This window comes from Oncorhynchus tshawytscha, linkage group LG11 (assembly GCF_018296145.1).
Source record: "Oncorhynchus tshawytscha isolate Ot180627B linkage group LG11, Otsh_v2.0, whole genome shotgun sequence".
Taxonomy (NCBI): domain Eukaryota; kingdom Metazoa; phylum Chordata; class Actinopteri; order Salmoniformes; family Salmonidae; genus Oncorhynchus; species Oncorhynchus tshawytscha.
In genome coordinates, this window is record NC_056439.1 from 48219697 (window position 1) to 48247003 (window position 27307).

General features: G+C 42.0%; 2 protein-coding genes across 4 annotated transcripts; both read right to left on the minus strand.

Moving 5' to 3' along the window:
- Nucleotides 1-7066: 7066 nt before the first annotated feature.
- ivd (isovaleryl-CoA dehydrogenase) lies at nucleotides 7067-17312 on the minus strand. Its single transcript, XM_024437832.2, has 12 exons — nucleotides 17057-17312; nucleotides 16148-16237; nucleotides 15758-15809; nucleotides 15444-15613; nucleotides 13609-13702; nucleotides 13337-13467; nucleotides 10794-10890; nucleotides 10597-10690; nucleotides 8994-9075; nucleotides 8673-8777; nucleotides 8429-8501; nucleotides 7067-8242 (listed from the first exon to the last, which is right to left on the minus strand). Exons 1-12 carry the CDS (start codon nucleotides 17177-17179, stop codon nucleotides 8109-8111), a joined length of 1245 nt encoding a protein of 414 aa, XP_024293600.1. The 5' UTR covers nucleotides 17180-17312; the 3' UTR covers nucleotides 7067-8108.
- A 406-nt stretch (nucleotides 17313-17718) lies between these two features.
- On the minus strand, nucleotides 17719-20113 carry pomk (protein O-mannose kinase). Of its 3 annotated transcripts, none has more exons than XM_024437833.2 (3): nucleotides 19968-20113; nucleotides 18699-18986; nucleotides 17719-18578 (listed from the first exon to the last, which is right to left on the minus strand). In XM_024437833.2, exons 2-3 carry the CDS (start codon nucleotides 18969-18971, stop codon nucleotides 17802-17804), a joined length of 1050 nt encoding a protein of 349 aa, XP_024293601.1. In that variant the 5' UTR covers nucleotides 18972-18986; nucleotides 19968-20113; the 3' UTR covers nucleotides 17719-17801. The 3 variants fall into 3 exon arrangements, with proteins under 3 accessions (XP_024293601.1, XP_024293602.1, XP_024293603.1); XM_024437834.2 differs by having other exon boundaries at nucleotides 19975-20086; XM_024437835.2 differs by lacking the exon at nucleotides 19968-20113 and adding an exon at nucleotides 19176-19289.
- Between the last annotated feature and the right edge of the window lie 7194 nt (nucleotides 20114-27307).

Sequence of the window (27307 nt, forward strand, 5' to 3'; positions counted from 1 at the left end):
GATATCTCAAAGTGCTGTACAGAAACCCAGCCTAAAACTCCAAACAGCAAGCAATGCAGGTGTAGAAGCACGGTGGCTAGGAAAAACTACTTAGAAAGCCCAAAACCTAGGAAGAAACCTAGAGAGGAACCAGGCTATGAGGGGTGGCCAGTCCTCTTCTGGCTGTACCGGATGGAGATTATAACAGAACATGGCCAAGATGTTCAAATGTTCATAAATGACCAGCATGGTCAAATAATAATAATCACAGTAGTTGTCGAGGGTGCAACAAGTCAGCACCTCAGGAGTAAATGTCAGTTGGCTTTTCATAGCCGATCATTAAGAGTATCTCTACCGCTCCTGCTGTCTCTAGAGTTGAAAACAGCAGGTCTGGGACAGGTAGCACGTCCGGTGAACAGGTCAGGGTTCCATAGCCACAGGCAGAACAGTTGAAACTGGAGCAGCAGCACGGCCAGGTGGACTGGGGACAGCAAGGAGTCATCATGCCAGGTAGTCCTGAGGCATGGTCCCAGGGCTCAGGTCCTCCGAGAAAGAAACAAAGAAACAAAGAAAGAGAGAATTAGAGAGAGCATACTTAAATCAACACAGGATAAGACAGGAGAAGTACTCCAGATATAACAAACTGACCATAGCCTCCCCGACACAAACTACTGCAGCATAAATACTGGCGGCTGAGACGAGGGGTCAGGAGACACTGTGGCCCCATCTGATGATACCCCCGGATAGGGCCAAACAGGCAGGATATAACCCCACCCACTTTGCCAAAGCACAGCCCCCACAACACTAGAGGGATATCTTCAACCACCAACTTACCATCCTGAGACAAGGCAGAGTATAGCCCACAAAGATCTCAGCCACGGCATAACAAATTTGTTTGCATTCCTGTTAGTGAACATTTCTCCTTTGCCAAGATAATCTATCCACCTGACAGGTGTGGCATATCAAGAAGATCATTAAATAGCATAATAATTTCACAGGTGCACCTTGTGCAGGGGACAATAACCGACCACTCTATAATGTGCAGTTTTGTCACACAACACAATGCCACAGAGGTCTCAAGTTGAGGTAGTGTGCAATTGGCATGCTGACTGCAGGACCAGAGCTGTTGCCAGATAGTTTACGGTAGAGAAATTGTCATTTTAGAGAATTTGACATTTTGTTGCACGTTGTGTTAAAAAAAATCTGGATATATTACCGTAAGACACTAACTGGTGGTAGATTTGCGTCCTACAATTTTGGACCTATTTTCTTTATTATTTCTTTATTTTCTTTATTTTGGGCTTTAAAGAGGCACAGCCTATTGAATCATTGAATTTCAAAGAGAAAGTAACAAGTGCCATGATCAATTGGACAGAGATTTTTTTTTAAATGCTCCGAAATGGAGAATATTAGCATCAGATCGAGAGATAAAACATTTGAACAGAATAATCCCATTTTTGAGAATTTAATTTCTGTACAGACAAAGTGCTACACTGAAAATAAATGTGAATTGTCAGTGGAGTATGAGACCTGACACATTTAAAATTAGAATTGAAGAGAAATTCTATTTCTGATTATACATGGTGTCCATTTACTGTGAAGCTACATTGTGATGCATAGGCCAGTTTTTGCTGTTAAATTATGCCTATGTGATCTTGCCTTTTTTCAAGGGCCAGAGTTATGTTGTTAGATGAGGATTCAAGTTTAATATATTTAGTAAAGTCTATCTATTGTAAATAACTCAATGAAAGATTTGTTAAAATGAAAGATTTGTTGAAGGCCATCCTCCATTTTCCTACCCATCTAATTTTGTATTATTGTCAGTATACTGTAATTCAGCTTTTAACTGCAAATATATAGCCTACAAGATCAGATCAAATAAACCTTACTCAAAACCCAGGTTTAAAACTATACTTTTGGAATAACTACATGATCCATAATGCTCTTTGACTGAACATTCTAAATTACCATGGCAATTAATAGTAAACCATGGAAATTATGCATCACAATAGTTATTCTATTGTATGTGGTCAGACAGAGACTTTAATTGCCATACAAGGTGCCACTGGAGGTAGAGAGGGGAGAAAGTTGGAAGGGTCGGCTGAAGGTTTGAACCTCGGTCTCTGGTGAGGAGTCGCATGTGTATTGAGGGCGGGGGGAGTGTTACCACTCCGCCACGGCTCTGCACACCCAGTTATATTTGTAACCAAAGTATTTTTCAATATTGCACCTATTTGGTGATGTTTTGCATAAGCAATTGGCAGTGAGAAAAATATGCACAAAACGTAATATAGAAGAGAAGTTCTGAATAGCTTATATTACCAGCATGAATTTGTTTTGTGCAGGGTAGAATATGCATTAAATGGAAGATTCTGTGATGGAATGGCATTGAATCAAATTAATCAGATCCATTGATTTACGCTAGTTGCTTATACTTCACCATATTCCAGTTTAATTACTTACAAAAATACAGGAAATCAAATCAAATTTTATTTGTCACTTGCTCCGAATACAACAGGTGTAGTAGACCTTAACGTGAAATGCTTACTTACAAGCCCTTAACCAACAATGCAATTCAAGAAATGTATATAACAATAAGGAGGCTATATACAGGGGGTACCGGTACCGAGTCAATAGGCGGGGGTACAAGTTAGTCGAGGTAATTTGTAAAGTGACTATGCATAGATAACAAACATTGAGTAGCATCCGTGTAAAAACTAAATGTAAATAGTCCGGGAGGCCATTTGATTAGTTGTTCAGAAGTCTTATGGCTTGGGGGTAGAAGCTGTTCAGGAGCCTTTGGGTCCTAGTCTATGACTTGGGTGACTGGAGTCTTTGACAATTATTTGGGCCTTCCTCTGACACTTCCTAGTACACACACTACTGTTCAAAAGTTTGGGGTTACTTAGAAATGTCCTTGTTTTTGAAAGAAAAGCACATTTTTTTTGTCCATTAAAATAACATCAAATTGATCAGAAATACAGTATAGACACATTGTTAAAACTTCTTATGGATCAAATCCCGTTAACGGGATTGATATGACAACAGCCAGTGAAATTGCAGGGCGCCAAATTCAAACAACAGAAATCTCATAATTAACATTCCTCAAACATACAAGTATTATACACCATTTTAAAGATAAACGTCTTGTTAATCCAACCACAGTGTCCGATTTCAAAAAGGCTTTACAGCGAAAGCATACCATGCGATTATGTTAGGTCAGCGCCTAGTCACAAAAAACAAAACATTTTCAGCCAAAGAGAGGAGTCACAAAAAGCAGAAATAAAGAAAATGAATCACTAACCTTTGAAGATCTTCATCAGATGACACTCATAGGACTTTGTTACACAATACATGTATGTTTTGTTCGATAAAGTTCATATTTATATCCAAAAATCTCAGTTTACATTGGCACGTTATGTTCAGTAATGTTTTGAGAGCCACATCAATTTACAAAAATACTCATCATAAACTTTGATGAAAGATACAAGTGTTATACATAGGATTAAAGATAAACTTCTCCTTAATGCAACTGCTGTGTCAGATTTCAAGCTTTACGGCGAAAGCACACCATGCAACAATCTGAGTACAGCGCTCAGCCACCAAAACAATCCATATAGTTACCCACCAAGTTGTGGAGTCAACAAAAGTCAGAAATAGCATTATAAATATTCACTTACCTTTGATGATCTTCATCGGAATGCACTCCCAGGAATCCCAGTTCCACAATAAATGTTTGTTTTGTTCGATAAAGTCCATCTTTATGTCCAAATAACTCCTTTTTGTTCGCGCATTTAGTTCACTAATCCAAATGCACACAGCGCGGGCACTAAGTCCAGACGAAAAGTCTAAAAAGTTCCATTAAAGTTCGTAGAAACATGTCAAACAATATGTATAATCAATCTTTAGGATGTTTTTATCATAAATCTTCAAAAATATTCTAACTGGACAATTCCGTTGTCATTAGAAAGGAAAGTGAACGACCGTCACGCTCACAACTAATGGCTTTCAGGCTGACCCCTTTCACAATAGAAACCTGACTGTTGACATCTACTGGAAACCGTAGGAAGTGCAATCTAACCCCATTTACACTGAATTTTGGATAGACAATCACTTGAAAAACTACAAACCTCAGATTTCCCACTTCCTGGTTGGATTTTTCTCAGGTTTTCGCCTGCCATATGAGTTATGTTATATTCACAGACATCATTCGAACAGGTTTAGAAACTTCAGAGTGTTTTCTATGCAACTATACTAATAATATATATATCCTAGCTTCTGGGCCTGAGTAGCAGGCAGTTTAATTTGGGCACACTTTTCATCCGGACATGAAAATACTGCCCCCTATCCCAAAGAAGTGTTGATGTTGTAAATTTCTGTTGTAGCTGGAATCGGCTGAACTTTTTATGAAATATCTTCATAGATGTACAGAGGCCCATTATCAGCAACCATCCCTCCTGTGTTCCAATGGCACGTTGTGTTAGCGAATCAAAGTTTATAATTTTAAACCCTTTTGCAATTATGTTAGCACAGCTGAAAACTGTTGCCCTGATTAAAAAAGCAATAAAACTAGCCTTCTTTAGACTAGTTGATTATCTGGAGAATCATCATTTGTGGGTTCGATTATAGGCTCAAAATGTCCAGACACAAATAACTCTTGGCCCGAGGCTTTGTGGCTGTTGACCTGTTTAAAGGTCTTGCTCACATCGGAGCATGATCACACAGTCATCCGGAACAGCTGGTGCTCTCATGCATGTTTCAGTGTTGCTTGCCTCAAAGAGAGCATAAAAGGCATTTAGCTCATTTGGTAGGCTCGCCCCACTGGGCAGCTTGCGGCAGGGTTTCCCTTTGTGGTCTGTAATAGTTTTCAAGCCCTGCCACATCTAACGAGCATCAGAGCCGGTGTAGTAAGATTCCATCCTTGTCCTGTATTGACTCTTTGCCTGTTTGATGGTTCATCGGAGGGCATAGCGGGATTTCTTATAAGAGTCCGGATTAGTGTCCCGCTCCTTGAAAGTGGCAGCTCTAGCTCAGTGGGGATGTTGCCTGTAATCCATGGCTTCTGGTTGGGAAATGTACGTACGGTCACTGTGGGGACGATGTCGTCGATGCACTTATTCAATCGCCTAGCAGGGAGAGAAAGCGAATAGACACAGAGCATATGCTCCTAAATTCTTCTGCAAAAATATAGAAATGGAGTTGGATAAATGTAGATAAACCTGAATTGTTTTTGCAAGGACTTATACAGGACACTAACCTCAACATCAAAACCTTCATTCCAGTTCACAATTGCATACCTAAAACCTTTGATTGTGGACAAAATTACCTGAATGGACTTTTAATATCAAGGACTATCCATAAAAAAAATACTTCTAAACAAGCCAAACCCTGCAGAAGAAACACAGCGGAACTTGGAAATACCATCCAACATAAAATTGAGTGAGTAATGTTCGGTCTGAACATACTTTCTGAAGCCAAAAAGTAAAAGACAAACTAATCTCTAGGTTATTTTTGCTATATGAAGCTTAATAAATAAGTCTAACAAGCTGCTAGGAAAGAATCTGACTGAAACTTGCACTTGTAGAGAAATGCTATTTCTTATGCAGGTGACCAACCTATTGCTAATACAGGGCTACAACTTAAAGTAAAGCCTGTGGGGTCCCCTACAGGATAGCTCCCGCATTACACTAACTGCCAAAACCAGCGCACACACATAATCTCCTTTGTAGCTGAACATTGTGTGTCCGAAGAGGATTCTACGATGACGGACAGACAACTGAGCCAATGGCGGAAGACTACAGACTACACCCCAGCTGAACCAATCCAAAGATCCGATCTTCCAGAATCAACCTACTTTCTGTTCTATATATAAGTGGTGTACTGATTGTAACGGTCTCTTTGCCTGCAGTTCCGTACGAACTAGCGGAGGAGCCGTAATTACGCTGTTCTAGATATCTTCACTCTGAATAAACTGTCGCTTATCATACAATTTACCACCTTGTCTGAATCGATCCTTGACCGACTCGCCCGTCTACATATCTAATTTCTAACAGTGTGAAGTGTGAAAACTCTTGATCCTAACAATGGCAAGAGAGTTTCACAGCCCCTCCCCAGCCAAATGCAGAGGCCTTTGAAGCCCCCCATATCTGTGCAGAGAAGATATCCTCCTCTGAATCCCCAAAATACAACAGCCACAGGACAACTTTGTTTGGACGTTGTCAAGGACCATTCGCTGACACTGAAAAGATATAGCTAGCTAACGATCTTCTCAACACGGAAAAGAAGGACAGAGACTTGCTAGCTACATTAGTGAGCTAGCTGAGATTTTCTACAAGGAATCTGCCTCCCGAAAAAAGCTTCTCCCAAGTGGGTGTGACACCTACTCCCGTTGCCTGCTGCTCTGCTGCTTGGATTCCAACTGACGATCTGTTCACCGTCTGCCATGGCCTGTCTCCCCATGTCTGGTACCCCAGCCACACTCCCCCCTCTCCCCCGAGCTTTCTCTCACCTCCAGCACACATGCACTGTTGAGGCGAGTGACTCTGAACTTACAATGGCTAGCCCCAAGTTGTTACATTTTTCACTTGTGCTTTATAGATCTTTCTTTTATGTTATTGACTATACGTTTGTTGATGTAACTCTGTGTTGTTTGTGTCACACTGCTTTGCTTTATTTTGGCCAGGTCGCAGTTGTAAATGAGAACTTGTTCTCAGCTGGCCTACCTGGTTAAATACAGGTGAAATATATTTTTAAATAAAAATGCAATTTGCCTCATGACTCCTGCGTGCTTTGTCGACTTTGAACTTGCTTGTTTACCCAACCGTGACACAGTCTGTTTGTTCCCACACTCGGGACTCTGACTCTATTGGTTACACGGACTCTTGGCCTCCCATCCTATTGTAACCACCTCTCACTGGCTTTGTATTCATGTTACCTAATGAAATTGCTGTACAATATGATCTTGTTGCCATCTAATGCACATTCAAATGTTATAAAACAACACTGCAGAGCTTTACCGGTCCTCTGCCATTCTTTAATATTAGACATGGCGCACCGTTTGAATTTTAAATAAGACATGGCCCAATAGTGCAAAATCCAAGTAATTTTTTATTCTACACAAACAGGACATCAACCAATTTGGATACTTAGTTTGAAACAAAATCTTGAGGAATTAACAAATCTTGCAATTTTTTTGGTTCTTCCTATCAGACAATTTTTAGTTGATTTAACCATTTGAATATGTTCTTAAAAGTAAACAATGATATTTCCATTATAGAAAATCATTGTTTGGTACAAGTACATTGTTTTTGCTGACCATCTTCACTTCACATTCATTCATGGAGAAGATTTTCTACACAGCTCAACACCACAAATACTTTGAAAACCATAAGGACGAGTGATAACACAAAAAGATAACGATAGTTTTAAAAGTTGTTAAATGGTAGCCACTTGTGTACAAAGCCATGTACCCAGGAAACATCAACGGAAGGCAACTAACGGAAGGGGGACATTTTAATCTGAAGTTTGTCATGATTTAAAAATGCTGCTGCTTGCAAGAACTCTTTGCATAACAGAGCATATTGTATGGTCCACTGCTTCAGACACACACTACTAGATACCTCCACTATATAGACTAAGGTCATTTCACTGCAAGGTAGAATCAATAAAACTCTTAAAATGCCATAAATTAAATTGATACTGAAATAATAAGAAATGTTAAAAGTATGATAAATACAGTTTAATTGGGTTGATACCAGACTACTTATTGTATCTAAAACACTGGAGGCAGAGATCTAAGTCCACACCAGATGAATCATCATCTGTTGGTGCTACTCCGGTGCTTGTTGCCCGTGACTAAAGCTCATATGGAGAATCATAAAATGTTCCCTCGGCTGTTTCTCCTACAGGGACTGTTTTGGTCAAAGGTAGAAACTTTTCACTAAAGGGTTCTTAAAACAGTTCTTTATTGGGTGAAAGGGTTCTACCTGGAACCAATACAGGGTTCTCCTACACAGGGACAGGCAAAGAACCCTTTTAGAAACCTTTCTAAGAGTGTATAATGGTATTTCGTGTAAGGCCTTTGGGTGAGTCGTGATCCAGTGCGTGTACTTCACTTCAGCTTTCAAGGTCTACTTGTACATGGCATTGAAGGCTCGACCAATGATGAGCCTGCGCACCTCACTGGTGCCTGCTCCGATCTCGTACAGCTTGGCGTCCCTCAGGAAACGGCCCATGGGGTAATCATTAATGTAGCCGTTGCCACCTGTAGGTGAAGAAACGCAACAATGACTTGTCATAAATGAAATTAAAATCAAGCCCTCCAATCCCTCCACCTCCCCAGAGAGATTATAGTTAGGATGAACACAAGTGTAAAACAGTTGAGCATGCAATGTTAACATTAGCTACAAAGATCAACATGTTTCTATAAAGTGCATGGCTTGGTTCTTACCCAGGCACTGAATTCCATCCAGAGCAACTTGAGTGGCATTCTCAGCACAATAAAGAATGACCCCAGCACAGTCCTACAATAACACCAAGATAATACTGTGCCATCCAATATTTTTTTTCCTATCACATTATAAAATGTAACATTACATTTGTCATCAACACTTTCAGCCAATATATTTGCTGTTACATTACTATATGAATTTCACATTAATAAAATGGACTTTGTTGTTGTCGAGAATGCTCACCATGGAATTAGAGTGTCCCTTGTCACAGGCTCGTGCCACGTTATACAAATACTGTCTACATGCAGCCAGGCGTGTGTACATGTCAGCCATCTTTGCTTGCATCAACTGGTAGGAAGGAAAAAAAACAAATCCCAGAAAAGGCAAAAAAGTGTTATACTTGAAAGCAATATTAATTCTCACATCAAATTTAGTCATTTTATAACCTTAAAGGAAGTGGTATATGCAAGAGAAATAGGTGGAGATCTGTTGTAAGTGGAATATGATTGACACAAGTGCCCTTCCTTATTTGACCGTCTGAGAATGGTTTGGTTGATTTCCCACCTGGAAGTGTCCAATTTTCTGTCCGAAAGCTTCTCTAACGTGCAGGTAGGGAACAGAAAAGTCCATCACAGCTTGCATAATGCTGAAAGAGGGGAGCATTATCTTCATTGCAGAACAAACTCAGCAAAAAAATAAACATCCTCACTGTCAACTGCGTTTATTTTCAGCAAATGTAACATGTATAAATATTTGTAGGAAGATTCCACAACTGAGACATAAACTAAACAAGTTCCACAGACATGTGACTAACAGAATTTGAATAATGTGTCCCTGAACAAAGGGGTGGCTCCAAAAATCAAAAGTAACAGTCAGTATCTGGTGTGGCCACCAGCTGCATTAAGTAATACAGTGCATCTCCTCCTCAATGACTGCAACAGATTTGTCGGTTCTTGCCGTGAGATGTTACCCCAACTCTTCCATCAAGTCCCCTGCAAGTCCCCAGGCATTTCTGGGGGGGGGGGGCCCTAGCCCTCCAATCCCAGACGTGCTCAATGGGATTGAGATCCGGGCTCTTTGCTGGCTGTCGCAGAAGGTTGACATTCCTGTCTTGTAGGAAATCAGCCATACTGCTCGTTCTGTGCGTGGTGGCATTATCATGCTGGAGGGTCATGTCATGATGAGCCTGCAGGAAGGGTACCACGAGGGAGGACGTCTTCCATGTAATGCAAAGCATTGAGAGTGCCTGTAATGACAAGCTCAGTCCGACGATGCTGTGACACACCGCCCAAGACCATGAAGGACCCTCTACCTCGATCCCGCTCCAGAGCACAGGCCTCGGTGTAACGCTCATTCCTTCGACAATAAACCCAAATCCGACCATCACCCTTGGTGAGACAAAACCTTGACTCGTCAGTGAAGAGCACTTTTTGCCAGTCCTGTCTGGTCCAGCGACGGTGGGTTTGTGTCCATAGGCAACATTGTTGCCGGTGATGTCTGGTGAGGACCTGCCTTACAACAGGCCTACAAGCCCTCAGTCCAGCCTCTCTCAGCCTATTGTGGACAGTCTGAGCACTGATGGAGGGATTGTGCGTTCCTGGTTTAACTCGGGCAGTTGTTGTTGCCATCCTGTACCTGTCCCACAGGTGTGATGTTCGGATGTACCGATCCTGTGCAGGTGTTGTTGCACGTGGTCTGCCACTGCGAGGACAATCAGCTGCCCGTACGGTCTCCCTGTAGTGCGGTCTTAGGCGTCTCACAGTACGGACATTGCAAGTCATTGCCCTAGCCACATCTGCAGTCCTCATGCCTCCTTGCAGCATGTCTAAGGCATGTTCACACAGATGAGCAGGGACCCCGGGCATCTCTTTTTGTGTTTTTCAGAGTCAGTAGAAAGGCATCTTTAGTGTCCTAAGTTTTCATAACTGTGACCTTAATTGCATACCGTCTGTAAGCTGTTAGTGTCTTAATGACTTTTCCACAGGTGCATGTTCATTAATTGTTTATGGTTCATTGAACAAGCATGGGAAACAGTGTTTAAACCCTTTACAATGAAGATCTGTGAATGTCTTTGATTGACAGGGCCCTGAAAAGGGGACACTTTTTTTTTGTTGCTGAGTTTAGATAGACGTACACAGAATAGGTGTGTTAGAATATGTATATTTACCCGATAGGTCCTGCTGCGAGCACAAGTCTCTCCAGGTCGAGTCCAGTCATCATCACATAGACTCCCTTGTTGAGAGGACCCAAGACATTCTCCACTGTAATCAAAAGACACCGTTGCAATTGAAAACGTAATTCATTATGATACAAAATATTACTGAATACACTCACACATGTGCATACACGCTCAGGCACACACACCTGGAATCTTGCAGTCCTCAAAGATAAGTTCACAAGTGTTGGATCCCCTCATTCCCAGTTTATCCAGCTTCTGTGCTGTGCTAAACCCTGGCATTCCCTGTAGGAATAAAAGTTGGACATAATTTACCAATATGTCCAGACTAGGGTTGCAAAATTCTAGTATCTTTCACAAAACTCCCAGGTTTTCCAGAAATCCATAATCCTCCAAAAACACGATTACTGGGAAACCTGGGTAATGTCGGGAAAGTTCATGTAGAGGCCGAGACAGAAGCATTTCCATTATTGATCATAATAAAATAAAGTGTTAAAACGGGTCCAGAACAACGGTCCCTCTAAAACTGCATGCGGGCGTGCAGTAGCCCAGACTGCCGTGCAGAACAAATATCAGCCCATGGAGAGAAGCCAGAGATTGGACTCAACTTTTTAGAGCAGTGGTCACCAACCGGTCTATCGTCCTCCAAGGCAATCCTTGTCGATAGCCAAACATTTCTGTAAAAACCCAATGATAAAGCCTTGTGTTCCTATTTTGTTTTATTTGTCTCAGGCTATTGCCAGTAGGTGCAGCCAATTTAGCTGCCCTGTGCAATGGGTAGGCAAACTTACCATTTTATGTGTCTGAAGGTACAAACGCTGCCCGGAGAGCAAATCAAGTGCACTATAGGCTTACCGCTGGCCAATCGGATGGCTCATATTACTGTGTCTCCAGTAATTTAGCAGGCATAAAAGAAAGCAAAGTTGATACTGTGAGATTTACAAACATGACTAGAGAGAGAGAGACTGTATTCAACACTAATAAGCCATAAAAATGCACATTCTTCCTATTTCCACAGGCGTTGTTATAATTCGCGGCTTTGGTCTTTTAATAATCAAGGAATATTTTACTTTCTCTGTTCATAGGAGTAACATGAATTTGTAGGCAGAAATAAATGTGGTGAGACTCGAGTTTCACCATCAGCTGAAAGACAGTGTCCTTTTTTGGTCAGTGTCAGCGGAGGAATGTTGAGAGGCAGACCGTCAGTCTGCTGCCCTCTCCCTCAGGCCAGCAAAATAAAAATGTAAAAGTATGTTTACTGAGCTGGGCCTCAAGTAATACAACAACGGATCGATTACCAGTGTGATCATATAGCCTACCTCAAATTTTGAAATAGAATTAAAAAAAATATTTATAAAAACATGTCCCGAACTATGCAGAGAAATTCAAGCAAAGCCAATATGTGGTATTAATGTATTGGGCCTATAGCTTACTGCACAAACCTCATTGCTACAGTACTGTTTTTAATTGGTTAATGTTGCATTAAGTCATATAAAAAAAAATATATAATCTGAGCAGTAGATCTCAGCTTGCATTTTTGACTCAGTGATCTTGACTAAGAAAAGGTTGGTGACCACTGTTCTACAGTTTTCCCAGTAAACACTCAACATTTCCCTTTATTGTGGCAATTGTGATCAAATCAACGCAATATTAGCCACTTTCAATACAACATACCTGAAACAAAACAAACTACGCAAGATATTTTGTTGTAGGCAGAACACATTGGAGTAGGATTCTATTGCATTGACACACAGGACTCAGGCCGTACTCTACACAGACCGGTGCGGCATAACCAATCAGAGCTGCAATAGGCCTATATGCAAACAGACCATATATGGATCTGTCCATTTACTTTGAACTGGACTGTGTTTACAGCATGAGCAGTTGTGAGTAGATGCGCTTGTTTTGAGCTCAAAGCGAGAGCTGAATGTAGCCACGTGTGCACATTTTGTTCATATCCTTTGCTAGTTAGTGAGTTATTAGCCCAGTTATAGATCATTTGTAGACAGCGATAGGGGAGTGATTGCTTCCTACAAGAGCACAAAACATGTACATTCCTAGACATATTTGAAAAACGAGTCCGGTAAAGAGATTGTCTTAAAGGGGCAGTGTTGTATAGTATTCCCTCTGCCAATAGGCAGAGGGAACATTAATTTGTCTGTTTCTCTGTAAATGGTAGAATGCATTTTATTTTGTAAAGTGGTTTGCCTAAACAACATTTCCAGTCACCTTGTCTGAAGGACAAGTGGATAAACAGGTCAATGCCAAGCCCTGCATGTTTAAAAAAAAAAAGTATTTTGGAATGTAGGCCTACATTGAACGCCAAACATTGGCTGCTACTGTAGGCTGAATGATCGAACAGCTATTTCCATGTTAAAATGTTATAGGATGCATTTTCTCCATTGTTTTAGATTGTAGGCCACTCTGGTAGGCCTACATTATGATCAAATAGACAGTAGCCTACTTGGCCACTTAAAACTAACTTAAAGCGGGTACAGCTTCAGAGTTCACAGTAAACACACGCTGGAAGTTGCACAGACTTTTCAAAATGTTTAAGTTTGCACTCCGCAGATCTGAAATTTGCTCAAAGCCGAACAAAAAAAAAACTAGAGGGAATAGACCCAGGCCCATAACTGGTCAAACGTAAACAGGTCCAAACCCATAACTGGTGAAGCTGTTTTAAGTGGAATATGGAAGGCGTTTGGTTTCATTGCCTAAGATAAATACTTGCCTTCTCCACAATGAAAGCTGTGATACCCTTTTGGTGAGCCTCCGGGTCTGTCTTAGCGTACACAATGAGAACGTCTGCATCTGGCCCGTTGGTGATCCAGAACTTTCCACCGTTAAGAATGTAGTGGTCACCTTCAGCAAAATAAAAACCCAGAGAGGAGACAGACAGCAGTATGAGCAATGATGCCCATTTAAAAAAAGGTAAGGAACTAGCTCAGTGAACTTGTGCTACTACAGAAAGGGATTTTAAGGAGAGTATTCCAGAGTGCTCACCTTCTTTCCTGGCCTTCAGTTTCATGGACACCACATCGGATCCGGCGTTGGGCTCACTCATTGCCAAGGCACCCACGTGCTCTCCTGTCATGAGCTGGGGACATTATATTAGAACGATAAGATATACAGTGCATTCAAAAAGTATTCAGACCTAGACTTTTTCCCCACATTGTTACATTACAGCCTTATTCTAAAATGTATTAAATAAATTGTTTCTCAATCTACACACACACACACACACACACAATACTCCATAACGACAACAGGTTTTTTTTAAATGATTTCAAATGTATTCAAAAGAAATACCATATTTACATAAGCCTTCAGACCCTTTGCTATGAGACTCAAAATTGAGCTCAGGAACATCCCATTTCCATTGATCATCCTTGAGCTGTTTCTACAACTTGGAGTCCACTAGTAGTAAATTTAATTGATTGGACAGGATTTGGAAAGTTGGAAAGACACACCTGTCTATATAAAGGTCCCACAGTTGACAGTGCTTGTCAAAGCAAAAACCAAGCCATGAGGTCGAAGGAATTGTCTGTAGAGCTCCGAGACAAGATTGTGCCGAGGCACAGATCTGGGGAAGGGTACCACAAAAAAAGTCTGCAGCATTGAAGATCCCCAGAACACAGTGGCCTCCATTCTTAAATGGAGGAAGATTGGAACCACCAAGACTCTTCCTAGAGCTGGTTGCCCGGCCAAACTGAGAAATCGGCAGAGAAGGGGGGTGACCAAGAACCCGATGGTCACTCTGACAGAGCCAAAGTTCCGCTGTGGTGATGGGAGAACCTTCCCGAAGGACAACCATCTCTGCAGCACTCCACCGTTGAGGCCTTTATGGTAAAATGGCCAAATGGAAGCCACTCCTCAGTAAAAAGGCATATGACAGCCCGCTCAGAGTTTGCCAAAAGGCACCTAAAAACAAGATTTGTCTGGTCTGAGAAAACCAAGATTGAACTCTTTGCCAAGTGTCACTTCTGGAGGAAACCTGCCACCATCCCTACGGTGAAGCATGGTGGTGGCAGCGTCATGGTGTGGGGATGTTTTTCAGCAGCAGGGACACTAGTCAGGATTGAGGGAAAGATGAACGGAGCAAAATACAGAGAGAGATCCTTGATGAAAACCTGCTCCAGAGCACTCAGGACCCCAGACTGGGGCAAAAGGTTCCCCTTCTAACAGGACAATGACCCTAGGCACAAAGCCAAGCCAACCCAGGAGTGGCTTCGGGACAAGTCTGAATTTCCTTGAGTGGCCCAGCCTGAGCCCGGACTTGTACCCGATAGAACATCTCTGGAGAGACCTGAAAATAGCTGTGCAGCGATGCTCCCCATCCAACCTGACAGAGCTTGAGAGGATCTGCAGAGAAGAATTAGAGAAACTCCACAAATATAGGTGTGCCCAGCTTGTAGCGTCATACCCAAGTAGACTCAATCCTGTAAATGCTGCCAAAGTGCGTCAACAAAGTACTGAGTAAAGGTTCTGAATACTTAAGTAAAATGTGATAGTTACTTTTTTTGCTTTGTCATTATGGGGTATTGTGTGTAGATTGATGAGGGGGGGGAAACAATTTAATCAATTTAAGAATAAGGTTGTAACGTAGAAAAAGTGAAGGGGTCTGAATAGTTTCTGAATGCACTGTAACATGGCTATTTCAATGTGAAACTGCCTGTATAGAGTAGACACAAACATGCTCTCCAGTCATGACCTGGGAAAAGACAACGGCATACATTTCATATCAAAGAAATAAAAAGAACATCTGGCTATTGCACTTTGAGACTGCCTGTATACTTGAGTGCATTAAGCATGCATGGGACTACAAATATCATCCACACCTTGGCCATGTACTTGTCCTTCTGCTTCGTGTTGCCATGGCGCACCATCTGATTGACACAGAGGTTCGAATGGGCCCCGTAGCTGAGGGCGACAGCCGCCGACACTCGCGACATTTCCTCCATCACAATCACATGATCTAGGTAACCCAATCCTGAACCACCATAATCCACTGTGGGGGGAGTTAACATAGTTATGATGCTACTTCTACATCAGATCACCATCACGGCCATTGATTAAACTACCGGTAAACTATTTTTACGCCGGGATAAATAGCATAGTGATACATCAACCGAAATCAGTATCCATCTCTTACATGGGGCAGTGATACCCAGAAGTCCCATATCACCCATGTCCCTCCAAAAGTCCTGCATGAAAAAAAAACAACCCAAGAGGTTACCAGGTGTAAGCCAGGGGCCTTACAAAGTTCATATTTTTAGTCCCAAAAAACACTCAATGTAGACCTACATGAAGAACATTAAGAGTTACCTCTATTGTAATACAATGTCCAGTATTTTTATGATTTAGGTCATGGATCCTAATGATGTCCTGTTATTCATTTGAGGTGGATTATACTGTTTGTAGTGCAGCAAACAGTAAGATAATACAATGATTCAAGAGGAATACCACACACACTACATCGTATTATGGTAAGGTTGTCCTAGCTCGCTAGTTCTTATTAGAATAGTATACTTCATCATCTCACCCGCATCCCAACAAATTCATTGCTCTTGTCAATCTCATTGGCAATGGGTGCCAGCTTCTCGGCTAGGAACCTCCGGATTGTCTGTCGGAGCTGGACAAAATAGGCATTGACAGCAAAAATATATCGACATGAATTTCAAACTGAATATGTTCACATGTATACTGTTAAGAGTACTGTTAAAAAAAACAAATGTATCAATACAATAATAACTACTAGATAGTATCAACAGCCTGGTTCCTCTCTAGGTTTCTTCCTAGGTTTTGGCCTTTCTAGGGAGTTTTTCCTAGCCACCGTGCTTCTACACCTGCATTGCTTGCTGTTTGGTGTTTTTAGGCTGGGTTTCTGTACAGCACTTTGATAAATCAACTGATATTGTTATGCAAAACGTAGTTTATTCCCCTTCAGAGCGAAGCAGCGTCACATGCATATGCACGAACTTTCACCCAATCAAAAGCTGCACAAGAAACCCACCCCTCGTCCACATCAACGTTAGTTGTCCGCATGTAACCTTTGTCTAGGATCATACCAGTAGCTACCAGAGGTCTGAAAGCATCGTTTGCCCCGTGCATAAATTTGCTCTGAACCGACTACTAGTGAACTACAGCTGATAGCCTAACTGAGCTGAACAACGAGCGTCTCGATGTCCAGGCAATATAGGTAGTTAGTACAACCAAAAGCCATCTAAATAAAGACTCTCGACACAACAGTTATGTCATAGCAGTAGCAGTCCGTCATTTTGGCCTTTAACACTTGCTACGCGTCCTTGACACCTTTCTGTTTTGTTCCTTCATTTAAAAAAAAATTTAAAAACACAACCCAGACTTTCATTTGAGCTTGTTGACTGAATAATGTCAGCTGTCGTTGGTCGTTAGCTAGCTAACGTTAGCTACTTCAGTTATCTAACGTTACTTGTATCTGCTCCTCGGTAAGCCCGTTGACGACATCATCCACGGGAAGACCGACAGCGCATCCTCGTCTTGAAATCTCAGTGATTCTTGCACCCAGGCGGAATGCACTCCTGACTGCAAACATTGTTCAATTGCGGTACTAGACTGTATCCTCCGAAACAGTCAAGATCAGCGAAAGGTCGGATAATTACACAATTACGGAGAACGGGAAGTGTCCGACGTGCTACAACAATCCACAAAACAGGGATGTATTCATCATGTCTTGCAACGGAAACCGGTTAAGAACCGAAAGGGGCGGGACCTACCTGAGTTTGTCCTATAGAAACTCTCGTTGTCTGTTGCAAAACGTTTTCCGTTTGGCGTAAACGGTTTCTGTTGCAAAATACTAATTGTTTTGTAACAATTGTTTTTAATTAATACACCCCATGTTTGGAAGGGAATTCCCTCTATTATGCGCGAAGGTTTTCTGTCAGCTGTTAATGGAATAACGAGTGCGTTAGCGCCACCCTGTGTGCTGGAGCACATCATGACATGATGGGCTACTTGCAGCAGACTGTACTAATTATTTCAACACAAATGCATCAAAGATAAAAGTGAGCAAATGTAAAAAATAATAATAATAATTAATTGTTATTTGATTTTCAAAGGTAACATCTCAAAGGGTAAATTATAAAACGGTGACAAAATTTTTATTTTATTTTTAATTACACGGTCCAGTTTCTTATCAGTACAAAGACAAAGTGAGATTAAAGCATGTCTCTGGAGCCACCAGGACCGGGACTGTCTCTCATCATGGTTGCATAGACTGATCTGTACACGCTCAGGACATCCATTGCAGAGGGGCGAAGATGAGGGTCTCTTCTCTTACACTCCCCGTTGATCTGAAAGAGGTGGAAGTGGGCCACGTCACCTCCCACTACCCTCCCCATCAGGAAACGTGTAACATCTGGAATCTTCCAAATGTCCGTTTTTTCGTCGTACCCCGGCATAAGCTCATCGACAAATGGCTGGCCGTCACTGTGGGGCCACAGCTGCTCCGGGGCCACAAATTCCCCTGTGAGCTCCCGGTGGCCGCATCTCACTAGCGAGCCTGCAGGGGCCCCGACCTCTGGCAGGGCATCCAGGTCATTGACCACCAGGTGGAAGTCGCTGGTCAGCAGGAACTGTGACAGGGTTTTCACCAGGTCATTGGAGTCACACATGACTCTGGTCCCGGCGGTGCTGGTGTGGAGGTAATGGAGAATGGAGACGTAGTCCAGTGCCAGCCGCAGGCGAGTCTGCCAGGTGTCCCGTACGCGGTGCCTCTCCTGGGCCAGCACGGCATCCAGGTTGAGCAGAGAGCCCAGCGGATGGTACTCTGTGACCAGGGTGTGGTCCTCTGAGCACAGGCCTACCAGCACCACCACATGGGGCCCTTGGAGGGCCTGGAGCATGGAGAGCCCATGGAGGAAGTCCTCCTGGTACTCCGGAGAGGAGAGCTTGGACAGGGCTACTTTGTGACCCTTCCACTCGGACAGGAAAACCTATGGGAGGGGGAGGAGGACACTGAATAAACACCTCAGGTTTTGTAATGTATTCAGGTTTGTTACGTCAAATGAAATTGGGCATATGTTTCGATTTTTTTCTGTTGTTGTGTGGCTAACCTGCTTAACAGCTCCCTGGCCGATCATCTTCAACTTGCGCACCTCTGTGCGGACTTGTGGACACTCCAGCCAGGGCGAACAGTTCCTCATGTTGGCCATCCTAAAGTGACGGGGTGGACATGCCCCATGAGGAGTCAGGTGGGGGTCGCCGTCGCCACTCTGCTGCAGCGAGTCCAGGTACAAGTAGATCACCACATTGCCCAATAGCAGAGCACCAAGGCACACCAGCACCACTGGAACGCCGCGCGAGGTAGTGCTGTTGCTTCTGCCCATCTTGCTGTCCTGAGCCTGCTCACAAAAGGAAGAGAATTAGGCAACTTTTAGAAACCCACAGACCTAAAAATTGGCTTAGCTACTGTAGCTATGACATTCAGTCTTAAATTACAAGCAGTCTCCCTCCCTGGCATTTAGGAGTTTCAGCAACCTAGCTCTGCAGTGGGCCATGATCTAGAATCCACAATGAGAACAGAAACGAACCTTGATACTTCCAGCACCCTCGGTCTTTGCATAGCTAGCTAACTACATATGAAACCGACGTCAACGTGCGCTGCTAACAGCCACTTTCAGACTGCCCAATACTGAGCTCGAACCAGTGGTTTTCTGCACCGCAACACACGTGACCTCCCTCCTGGACAACTCAATTCAAACTAACTGTGGAGTGAGTTTACGGCACGTTTTGACCTCCATTACACATACATACATACATACATAAATCATATTACACACAGAAAGCATGCCCTATTCACAGCCTAAGGCGTGTTCACAACACAACAAGCAGTTACTAGCCAACCCAACACCCGGCTAAGCAGCTGCATGCTAGCTAGCCCTTGATCATGACTCTCAGTTCCTTTACACATGAGTGATTGGACGAAAGTGTCTTCTGTAAGGGGGAGTTTGGTCAAGAGCATCGACGATCGGTCTGAAGAATAACACGCATCGCTTGCAGTACGGTTTTGTACCTCTTTCATAATATAGGATGAGTGTTACTACACAGACAAAATCTAAATTTTTACAACGCATGTTCCAGCCTCTGGTGTACATGCATGTGTATTTTGCGTTTGTGATATTATTTGTATTTGATATGAACATACCAGTAGAGGGATTTATGTTTCGAGAACGGTAGCTACCACAATTGAGATTCGATTCTCGTTTAGATGGGAGTATTTGGCTGTTTTTGGCCTCCAGAGCCAATTCGCCTTTAAACATAGTAACGGAATAACGTTAGGACCCGAGTGGGAACTACAGGTTAGCAGCTAGTAACTAACTTACCCCTTACTTTACATGATGAGTGAAGACGCTCCGACCTCGTTTCTTATCTATTTAGGAATTGTTCTTTATCAACAGTATATTGTTGTCATTCATTTCTCCAACATTGAACAATTACATCCGGGTAAAACTTCTACTTGAAGTTCAACTTCATAATAAAAGTCCCCTCATAGCAAATCAACTCACATTTTGTCACATGCGCCGAATACAACAGATGTACACTTTTACCGTGAAATACTTACTTACGAGCCTTTCCCAACATTGCAGAGTTAACAAGTAACACAATTGGCTAATAAAAGTAGAAAAATAATAACGCAATATAACTATAACAGGGATATTTATTTATTTATTTATATTTATTTAACCTTTCATTAACTAGGCAAGTCAGTTAAGAACAAATTCTTATTTACAATGACGGCTATACACGGAGTACCAGTACCAAGTTCAGTGAGTGTTCACTGTGCATAGTCAGCGTAAGAGGGTCAGAGCAAAAAAGAGTCCATGCAAATAGGCAGGTAGCCTTGCAGTTAGAGCGTTGGGTCAGTAACTGAAAGGTCGCTGGTTCAAATACTTGGGCTGACAAGATGAAAAACATGTCAATGTGCCCTTGAGCAAGGCACTTAACCCTAAATTTGCTCCATGGGTGGTGTACTACTATGACTGATCCTGTAAAACAAGACATTTCACTTTACTTATCCGGTCTACGTGACAATGTCTATGGCTGGGGTCTTTGAAAGATTTTCGGGCCTTCCTCTTACACCGACTGGTATGGAGGCCGTGGATGGCAGGGAGCTCGGCCCCAGTGATGTACTGGGCTGACCCAGTCCACTACAGCCTCTTCGATGTGAATGGGGGCATGCTCGCCCCTCCATTTCCCGTAGTCCACGATCAGCTCCTTTGTCTTGCTGTCATTGAGAGAGAGATTGTTCTCCTGGCACCACACTGCCAGGTCTCTGACCTCCTCTCTGTTGGCAGTCTCATTGTTGTCAGTCTCATTGTTGTCGGTGATTAGGCCTTGATTTTTTAAAATTTTATTTCACCTTTATTTAAGCAGGTAGGCCAGTTGAGAACAAGTTCTCATTTACAACTGCGACCTGGCCAAGATAAAGCAAAGCAGTGCGACAAAAACAACAACACAGAGTTACACATAAACAAACGTACAAACGTACAGTCAATAACACATTACTTGATGATGGAGTCATGCGTGGCCACGCAGTCGTGGGTGAACAGGGAGACAGGGGGGGGGACTAACCACACCTTTTTTTTAAACAATAAATAAATACAAAAAGTGTAATCTCACAGTGTCAATATACATCTCCCTCCCACCCGCTCCCCACCCACCCACAGAAATCTACATTCATTCTCACAGAGGGATCCACAAGCAAAACACTAAGGCCAAAAAATCGAACCAAAACAAACTGACATTCACAAACAAAAACAACACAAAACAAAACGCCCACTATGCAGCACTTTGGTCAACATACGGTTTCCAAATGCTGTCAAATATGTCTGCTTTGTGTTCGATTTGATAGCATATAGTCTAATAGGATGTAGTTAGATAGTTCAGTCCTCACGTTTGTTATTGAGATTGGATTTGAAGCTTTCAGATTGATGGCTATACATTGTTTTGCAGCTATTAGACCTAGATTACAAAACTTTTTCTGATGTTGATCACAAATATTTCAATTTCCCAACATAATCGTGGAAATTGATGGATATGCTTTCCTAGACACAATGAAATAATAGCACATACAGTATCTCAACATGGTGTCCACAAATGCTTTTTGCATCTTCAACAGAGATATGACATTTCTGGGTGCATTACATGCTTTCTGGCAGTAGTGTAGTTCGTCCTATGAATTATCTTAATGTAGATCATAAAAGCTTTGAAACAAAGCCAGCTAAAGGTAACCTAGACTAATATACATGCTAATTACAGTGCATTGGATGAAGCTAACTCTCCGGTAACCCCTCTCTCTCTCTCTCAGCTTTGTTTGACAGTACATTCTGTCACCACTATAGGCCATTTCAAGATGCATTGAGACAGCGCTGATATCAATCGTAGATATGTGTCGAATGGTGCATTGCCATCATCTGTTGTGACTAATACATACTGTATGTTTCGTGCTTCTACACCTGCATTGCTTGCTGTTTGGGGTTTTAGGCTGGGTTTCTGTACAGCACTTTGAGATATCAGCTGATGTACGAAGGGCTATATAAATAAATTTGATTTGACTTGATATGTTAAATAAGTCAAAGGTTAAATAAAAAAAATGTAATGTGTTTCCAATGTAGGTTTAGAGATTAACCTCGCTCTCTCTCTCTCTCTCTCTGTCTCTGTCTCTGTCTCTCTCTCTCTCTCTGTCTCTCTGTCTCCCTCTCTCTCTCTCTCTCTCTGTCTCTTTCTGTCTCTCTCTCTGTCTCTCTCTCTGTCTCTCTCTCTGTCTCTCTCTCTCTCTCTCTCTCTCTCTCATATAAGGTTAGCCAATTCTGGTGTTATATTTTACATGTAGCTTGTAAACTGCTCTGTGTTCATATTTATTTTTTACAAAACCGGATGTGTTGCACTTTAGGTTGAGGATAGTGAGCAGAGCAAAGCAATTAAAACGTTTCAGAAATGTGGGTGTGGGTTTAAAAAGGGTCTCTTCCAGGGGAGTCACTGGCTTACTTGTGCTCTTCCATGCCGTCCTTAGGAGGGGTGCGTCACTTGAGTGGGTTGAGTCACTGATGTGATCTTCCTGTCTGGGTTGGCGCCCCCCCTTGGGTTGTGCCGTGGCTTTGTGGGCTATACTCGGCCTTGTCTCAGGATGGTAAGTTGGTGGTTGAAGAGATCCCTCTAGTGGTGTGGGGGCTGTGCTTTGGCAAAGTGGGTGGGGTTAGTATTTATGCTGCAGTAGTTTATGTGTCGGGGGGCTAGGGGCAGTCTGTTATATCTGGAGTACTTCTCCTGTCTTATCCGGTGTCCTGTGTGAATTTAAGTATGCTCTCTCTAATTCTCTCTTTCACTCTTTCTCTCTCTCGGAGGACCTGAGCCCTAGGACCATGCCTCAGGACTACCTGGCATGATGACTCCTTGCTGTCCCCCAGTCCACCTGGCCGTGCTGCTGCTCCAGTTTCAACTGTTCTGCCTGTGGCTATGGAACCCTGACCTGTTCACCGGACGTGCTACCTGTCCCAGACCTGCTGTTTTCAACTCTCTAGAGACAGCAAGAGCGGTAGAGATACTCTTAATGATCGGCTATGAAAAGCCAACTGACATTTACTCCTGAGGTGCTGACTTGCTGCACCCTCGACAACTACTGTGATTATTATTATTTGACCATGCTGGTCTTTTATGAAAATTTGAGTCTCCACCCGGCACAGCCAGAAGAGGACTGGCCACCCCTCATAGCCTGGCTCCTCTCTAGGTTTCTTCCTAGGTTTTGGCCTTTCTAGGGAGTTTTTCCTAGCCACCGTGCTTCTATACCTTCATTGCTTGCTGTTTGGGGTTTTAGGCTGGGTTTCTGTACAGCACTTTGAGATCTCAGCTGATGTCAGAAGGGCTATATAAATAAATTTAATTTGATTTGAGTAACTTCAACACTGAGTCATGGCACTCAATCTGCTTGATTTGGATTTTAGGCACATGTTGTGTGAATTCTACACCTTTGGATCTCAAGCCTAAACCTCCTGCACTCTGCTCATTATTGAAGGTGGATTACTGCCATCTGCTGGGTCAAAATACTGTTGCTTCGTTACATTACCACTCTTACGTTTATACTGTTAATCACAACCAGTCAAAATCCATCAAAGCAACATTCACAATGCAAATTAAGGGCACTTCATTCATTTGGAAATTTCCTCAGTACTTGAAAGGTGTCATTTCCAGTACTACTGCGTTGCCATCACTGATCGAGGTGGCTGGTAGCCTAGTGGTTAGAGCGTTGGGACAGTAACCAAACGGTTGCTGGATTGCAATCCCAGAGTTGAAAAGGTACAAATCTGTCTTTCTGCCCCTGAACAAGGCAGCTGACCCACTGTTTCCCCGGTAGGCTGTCATTGTAAAATAAGAATTTGATCTTAAATGACTTGCCTAGTTAAATAAAATAAAAATGGCTCGAGTGTTGAGTCAATATCTTCTCTTTATCTATCTGCAGATCCAGACACGTAAGGCAGTTGGTCCTCTGTTATTCTGGTCCAAATTAATTGTGGTCTAGAATTCCCATGACATTCTGATTCATAATCTAGCTATATTGTGGCCATGGAACCTTTGGGCCAGCATAGTTCCCACCAAAAGTAGAATGACAAACACCATACGAGAGCTTTTAAACACAAGCTCGACTTTTAGCATTGTACACTTTTGTAATTACTATACCATATGTGGAGCAGCCACAACATTTTTGGTACTGAAATTGAAAATAGGTCTAAAAATACAACTGAGATTTACTACTAAAAAATACAATTTATATCACATTGGTATACGTTGTTGAAATTAGGACAGGGATTGGTGTGTTTTACTCTGAGCCAAAACCAACTGGAAAATGGCCTTTATGCTTCTGATTACACTGTGAAACGTCTAATCCCATAGAAGTGTCATCTATCAAACGTTCAGTAAAAAACAAACACTTGAAGCCAATGTAAACATTTAATATAAACCAATTGAATCAAAGAGTAGTTGAACAAGAGTTAGCAAAGTTTAGGAAGAGGGGGATAAAGTCGTTGATGTTGTCTGGCAGCCTGGGATTGGTGACAACAGCAAAACAACTTTCCACAAAGATGATGGATATACTGACAAGATGCATGTCTCTCCTTTCTTTGGATTTGTGATTACATCTCATTATTGTAATCCTTTTTTGAATATTCGATGAGGGTTGTTGACGTCAACTGTCTGTATTCAATGGGGAGAGATGCTATGCTACTAGCCTCATAACATGAATATGCATAGCCATCCAAAGACAACTCCGATATGAAGTGTTTTTTCTCATAGTTGCCAGGATGTCACATCTCCTACTTATATCAGTAAACTCTTAAGCATTAAGCATCCTTTTATTCAATAAGATAAACCCCACGTAGCAAATAAGGAATTTGTTTCTTTGTAGTAGATGGAGCTTTCACCTGATGTTTCCTCGTCCTCTCTGCTTCCCCTGAAGTGTCCTCTTCCATTTGCGACCAAGCTTTAACTTCCTGACTGATGTCTTGAGATGTTGCTTCAATATATCCACATAATTTCCCCTTCTCATGATGCCATCTATTTTGTGAAGTGCACCAGTCCCTCCTGCAACAAAGCACCCCCACAACATGATGCTGCCACCCCCGTGCTTCACGGTTGGGATGGTGTTCTCCGGCTTGCAAGCCTCCCCCGTTTTCCTCCAAATGTAACAATGGTCATTATTGCTAAACAGTTTGATCTTTTGTGAATGTCTCGTTCCTCTTTTCAGCAGCAACCATCAAAACTCTGCTTTCACACTGGATTACATATAAAAATGGCTGGGCTTATAAAAAAAACTTATTTAACACTGTTATGGGAAATAATCAGCCTTAAGAGATGTTGTTCTTTATTACGAGCTGCAGCAACAGAGACCCACTCCAGACACAGCTAGAGTAGGACTCAATAAACCTTTGTTCACACACCATAGTTATAAGGAGTGTCTATTTTTTTTGTTTTTGAAACCTTTATTTAATTAACTAGGCAGGTCAGTTAATTAAGAACAATTTATTATTTTCAATGATGGCCTAGGAACTGCGTTGTTCAGTAAACTGCCTTGTTCTCTATATCTTTTGTAGAAACTGTTTGTGTTCCCACCACACCTGCTCTCAGTCAAATGCACAATATTCTGGGCGTTCTGCCAATTGCCTGATTCTGCCACAAACCCTCCCTACATCCTGTTATCTCATGGCTCCTCAGATACAAGTTATGCAAAGCTGGTTACCCTCAAGTTACCAAACACTGGCATTTTACTATTCAGCTACAGTTCCTCCATTGTTCACATAAAGAATTAACATAGCATGAATGTATTATTTAACATAAGCATATAGTAAATATTCCTCAACAACACCCAGGCATCAACCACTATTTGAGGACCATGCAGCCACTTGTAGAACGATAGATGATATTCCGCCCAAACTGTATATGCAATGGGCTCTCCAACCATGTTCCTGCAGCTACCCTGTACTTAAATCTGTTCGGGAACATTGATAGTAACATGTTTTCACAACCCAACATATTTAATTAAACTGTTGGCAGCCCCTCTCTTTACGTGCTCAAGATAGGCATGAAAGAGAGAGAGGAGGAGATGGAAACGCATGGTGGTGAAATAATCTGTAGCTACAGATTTTAGTAGATGGAGCTATACACCATTAAAGCTGCAATATGAAATATTTTGGGTGACTGACCAAATTCACATAGAAATGCATGTTATAGACTTGTCATTCTCATTAAAAGCAATTCCAATAAGCGGTATATCTGTTCTATGTGCAGTATTTCTATGCATCTCATTATGTTTTTTTTGTTGCCTCTTTTACTTTCGGTTTTGTACACCAGTTTCAAACAGCTGAAAATAAAATATTTTTGGTAATTGAAAATATATTTCACAGCGGTACATTGTTTCTCTACACTACACATTGCTTGTTTTGTCACATAAACTTAAAATTAGGCAAATAATTAGAATTTTAGCAACCAGGAAATGGCAGAGCGATTTCTGCATAGTGCATTTTTAACATAATAGTACATAACTCTGTTAGCAGTTGATGTTACTCTTCGATAACACAGACCCCAAAGCAAATCAGGGGGAGGAATATCGTTTTATTCAAAGAGGACTCTTAAGGATCGGCCCCTTTTTAAAAAATTTCACCTGAAATGACATACCCAAATCTAACTGCCTGCAGCTCAGGCCCTGAAGCAAGGATATGCATTTATTTGGTACCATTTGAAAGGAAACACTTTGAAGTTTGTGGAAATGTGAACGGAATGTAGGAGAATATAAAACATTGGATCTGGTAAAAGATAATACAGAGAAAAAAACAACTGTTTTTTGTACCATCATCTTTGAAATGCAAGAGAAAGGCCATCATGTATTATTCCAGCCCAGGTGCAATTGAGATATTGGCCACTAGATGGCAGCACTAGATGGCAGTTTTAGTCTGATCCAATGAACCATTGCATTTCTGTTCAACATTTTGTATCAAGACTGCCCAAATGTGCCTAATTTGTTTATTAATAACTTGTCATGTTCAAAACTGTGCACTCTCCTCACACAATAGCATGGTATTATTTCACTGTAATAGCTACTGTAAATTGGAAAGTGCAGTTAGATTAACAAGAATTGAAGCTTTCTGCCAATATCAGATATGTCTATGTCCTGGGA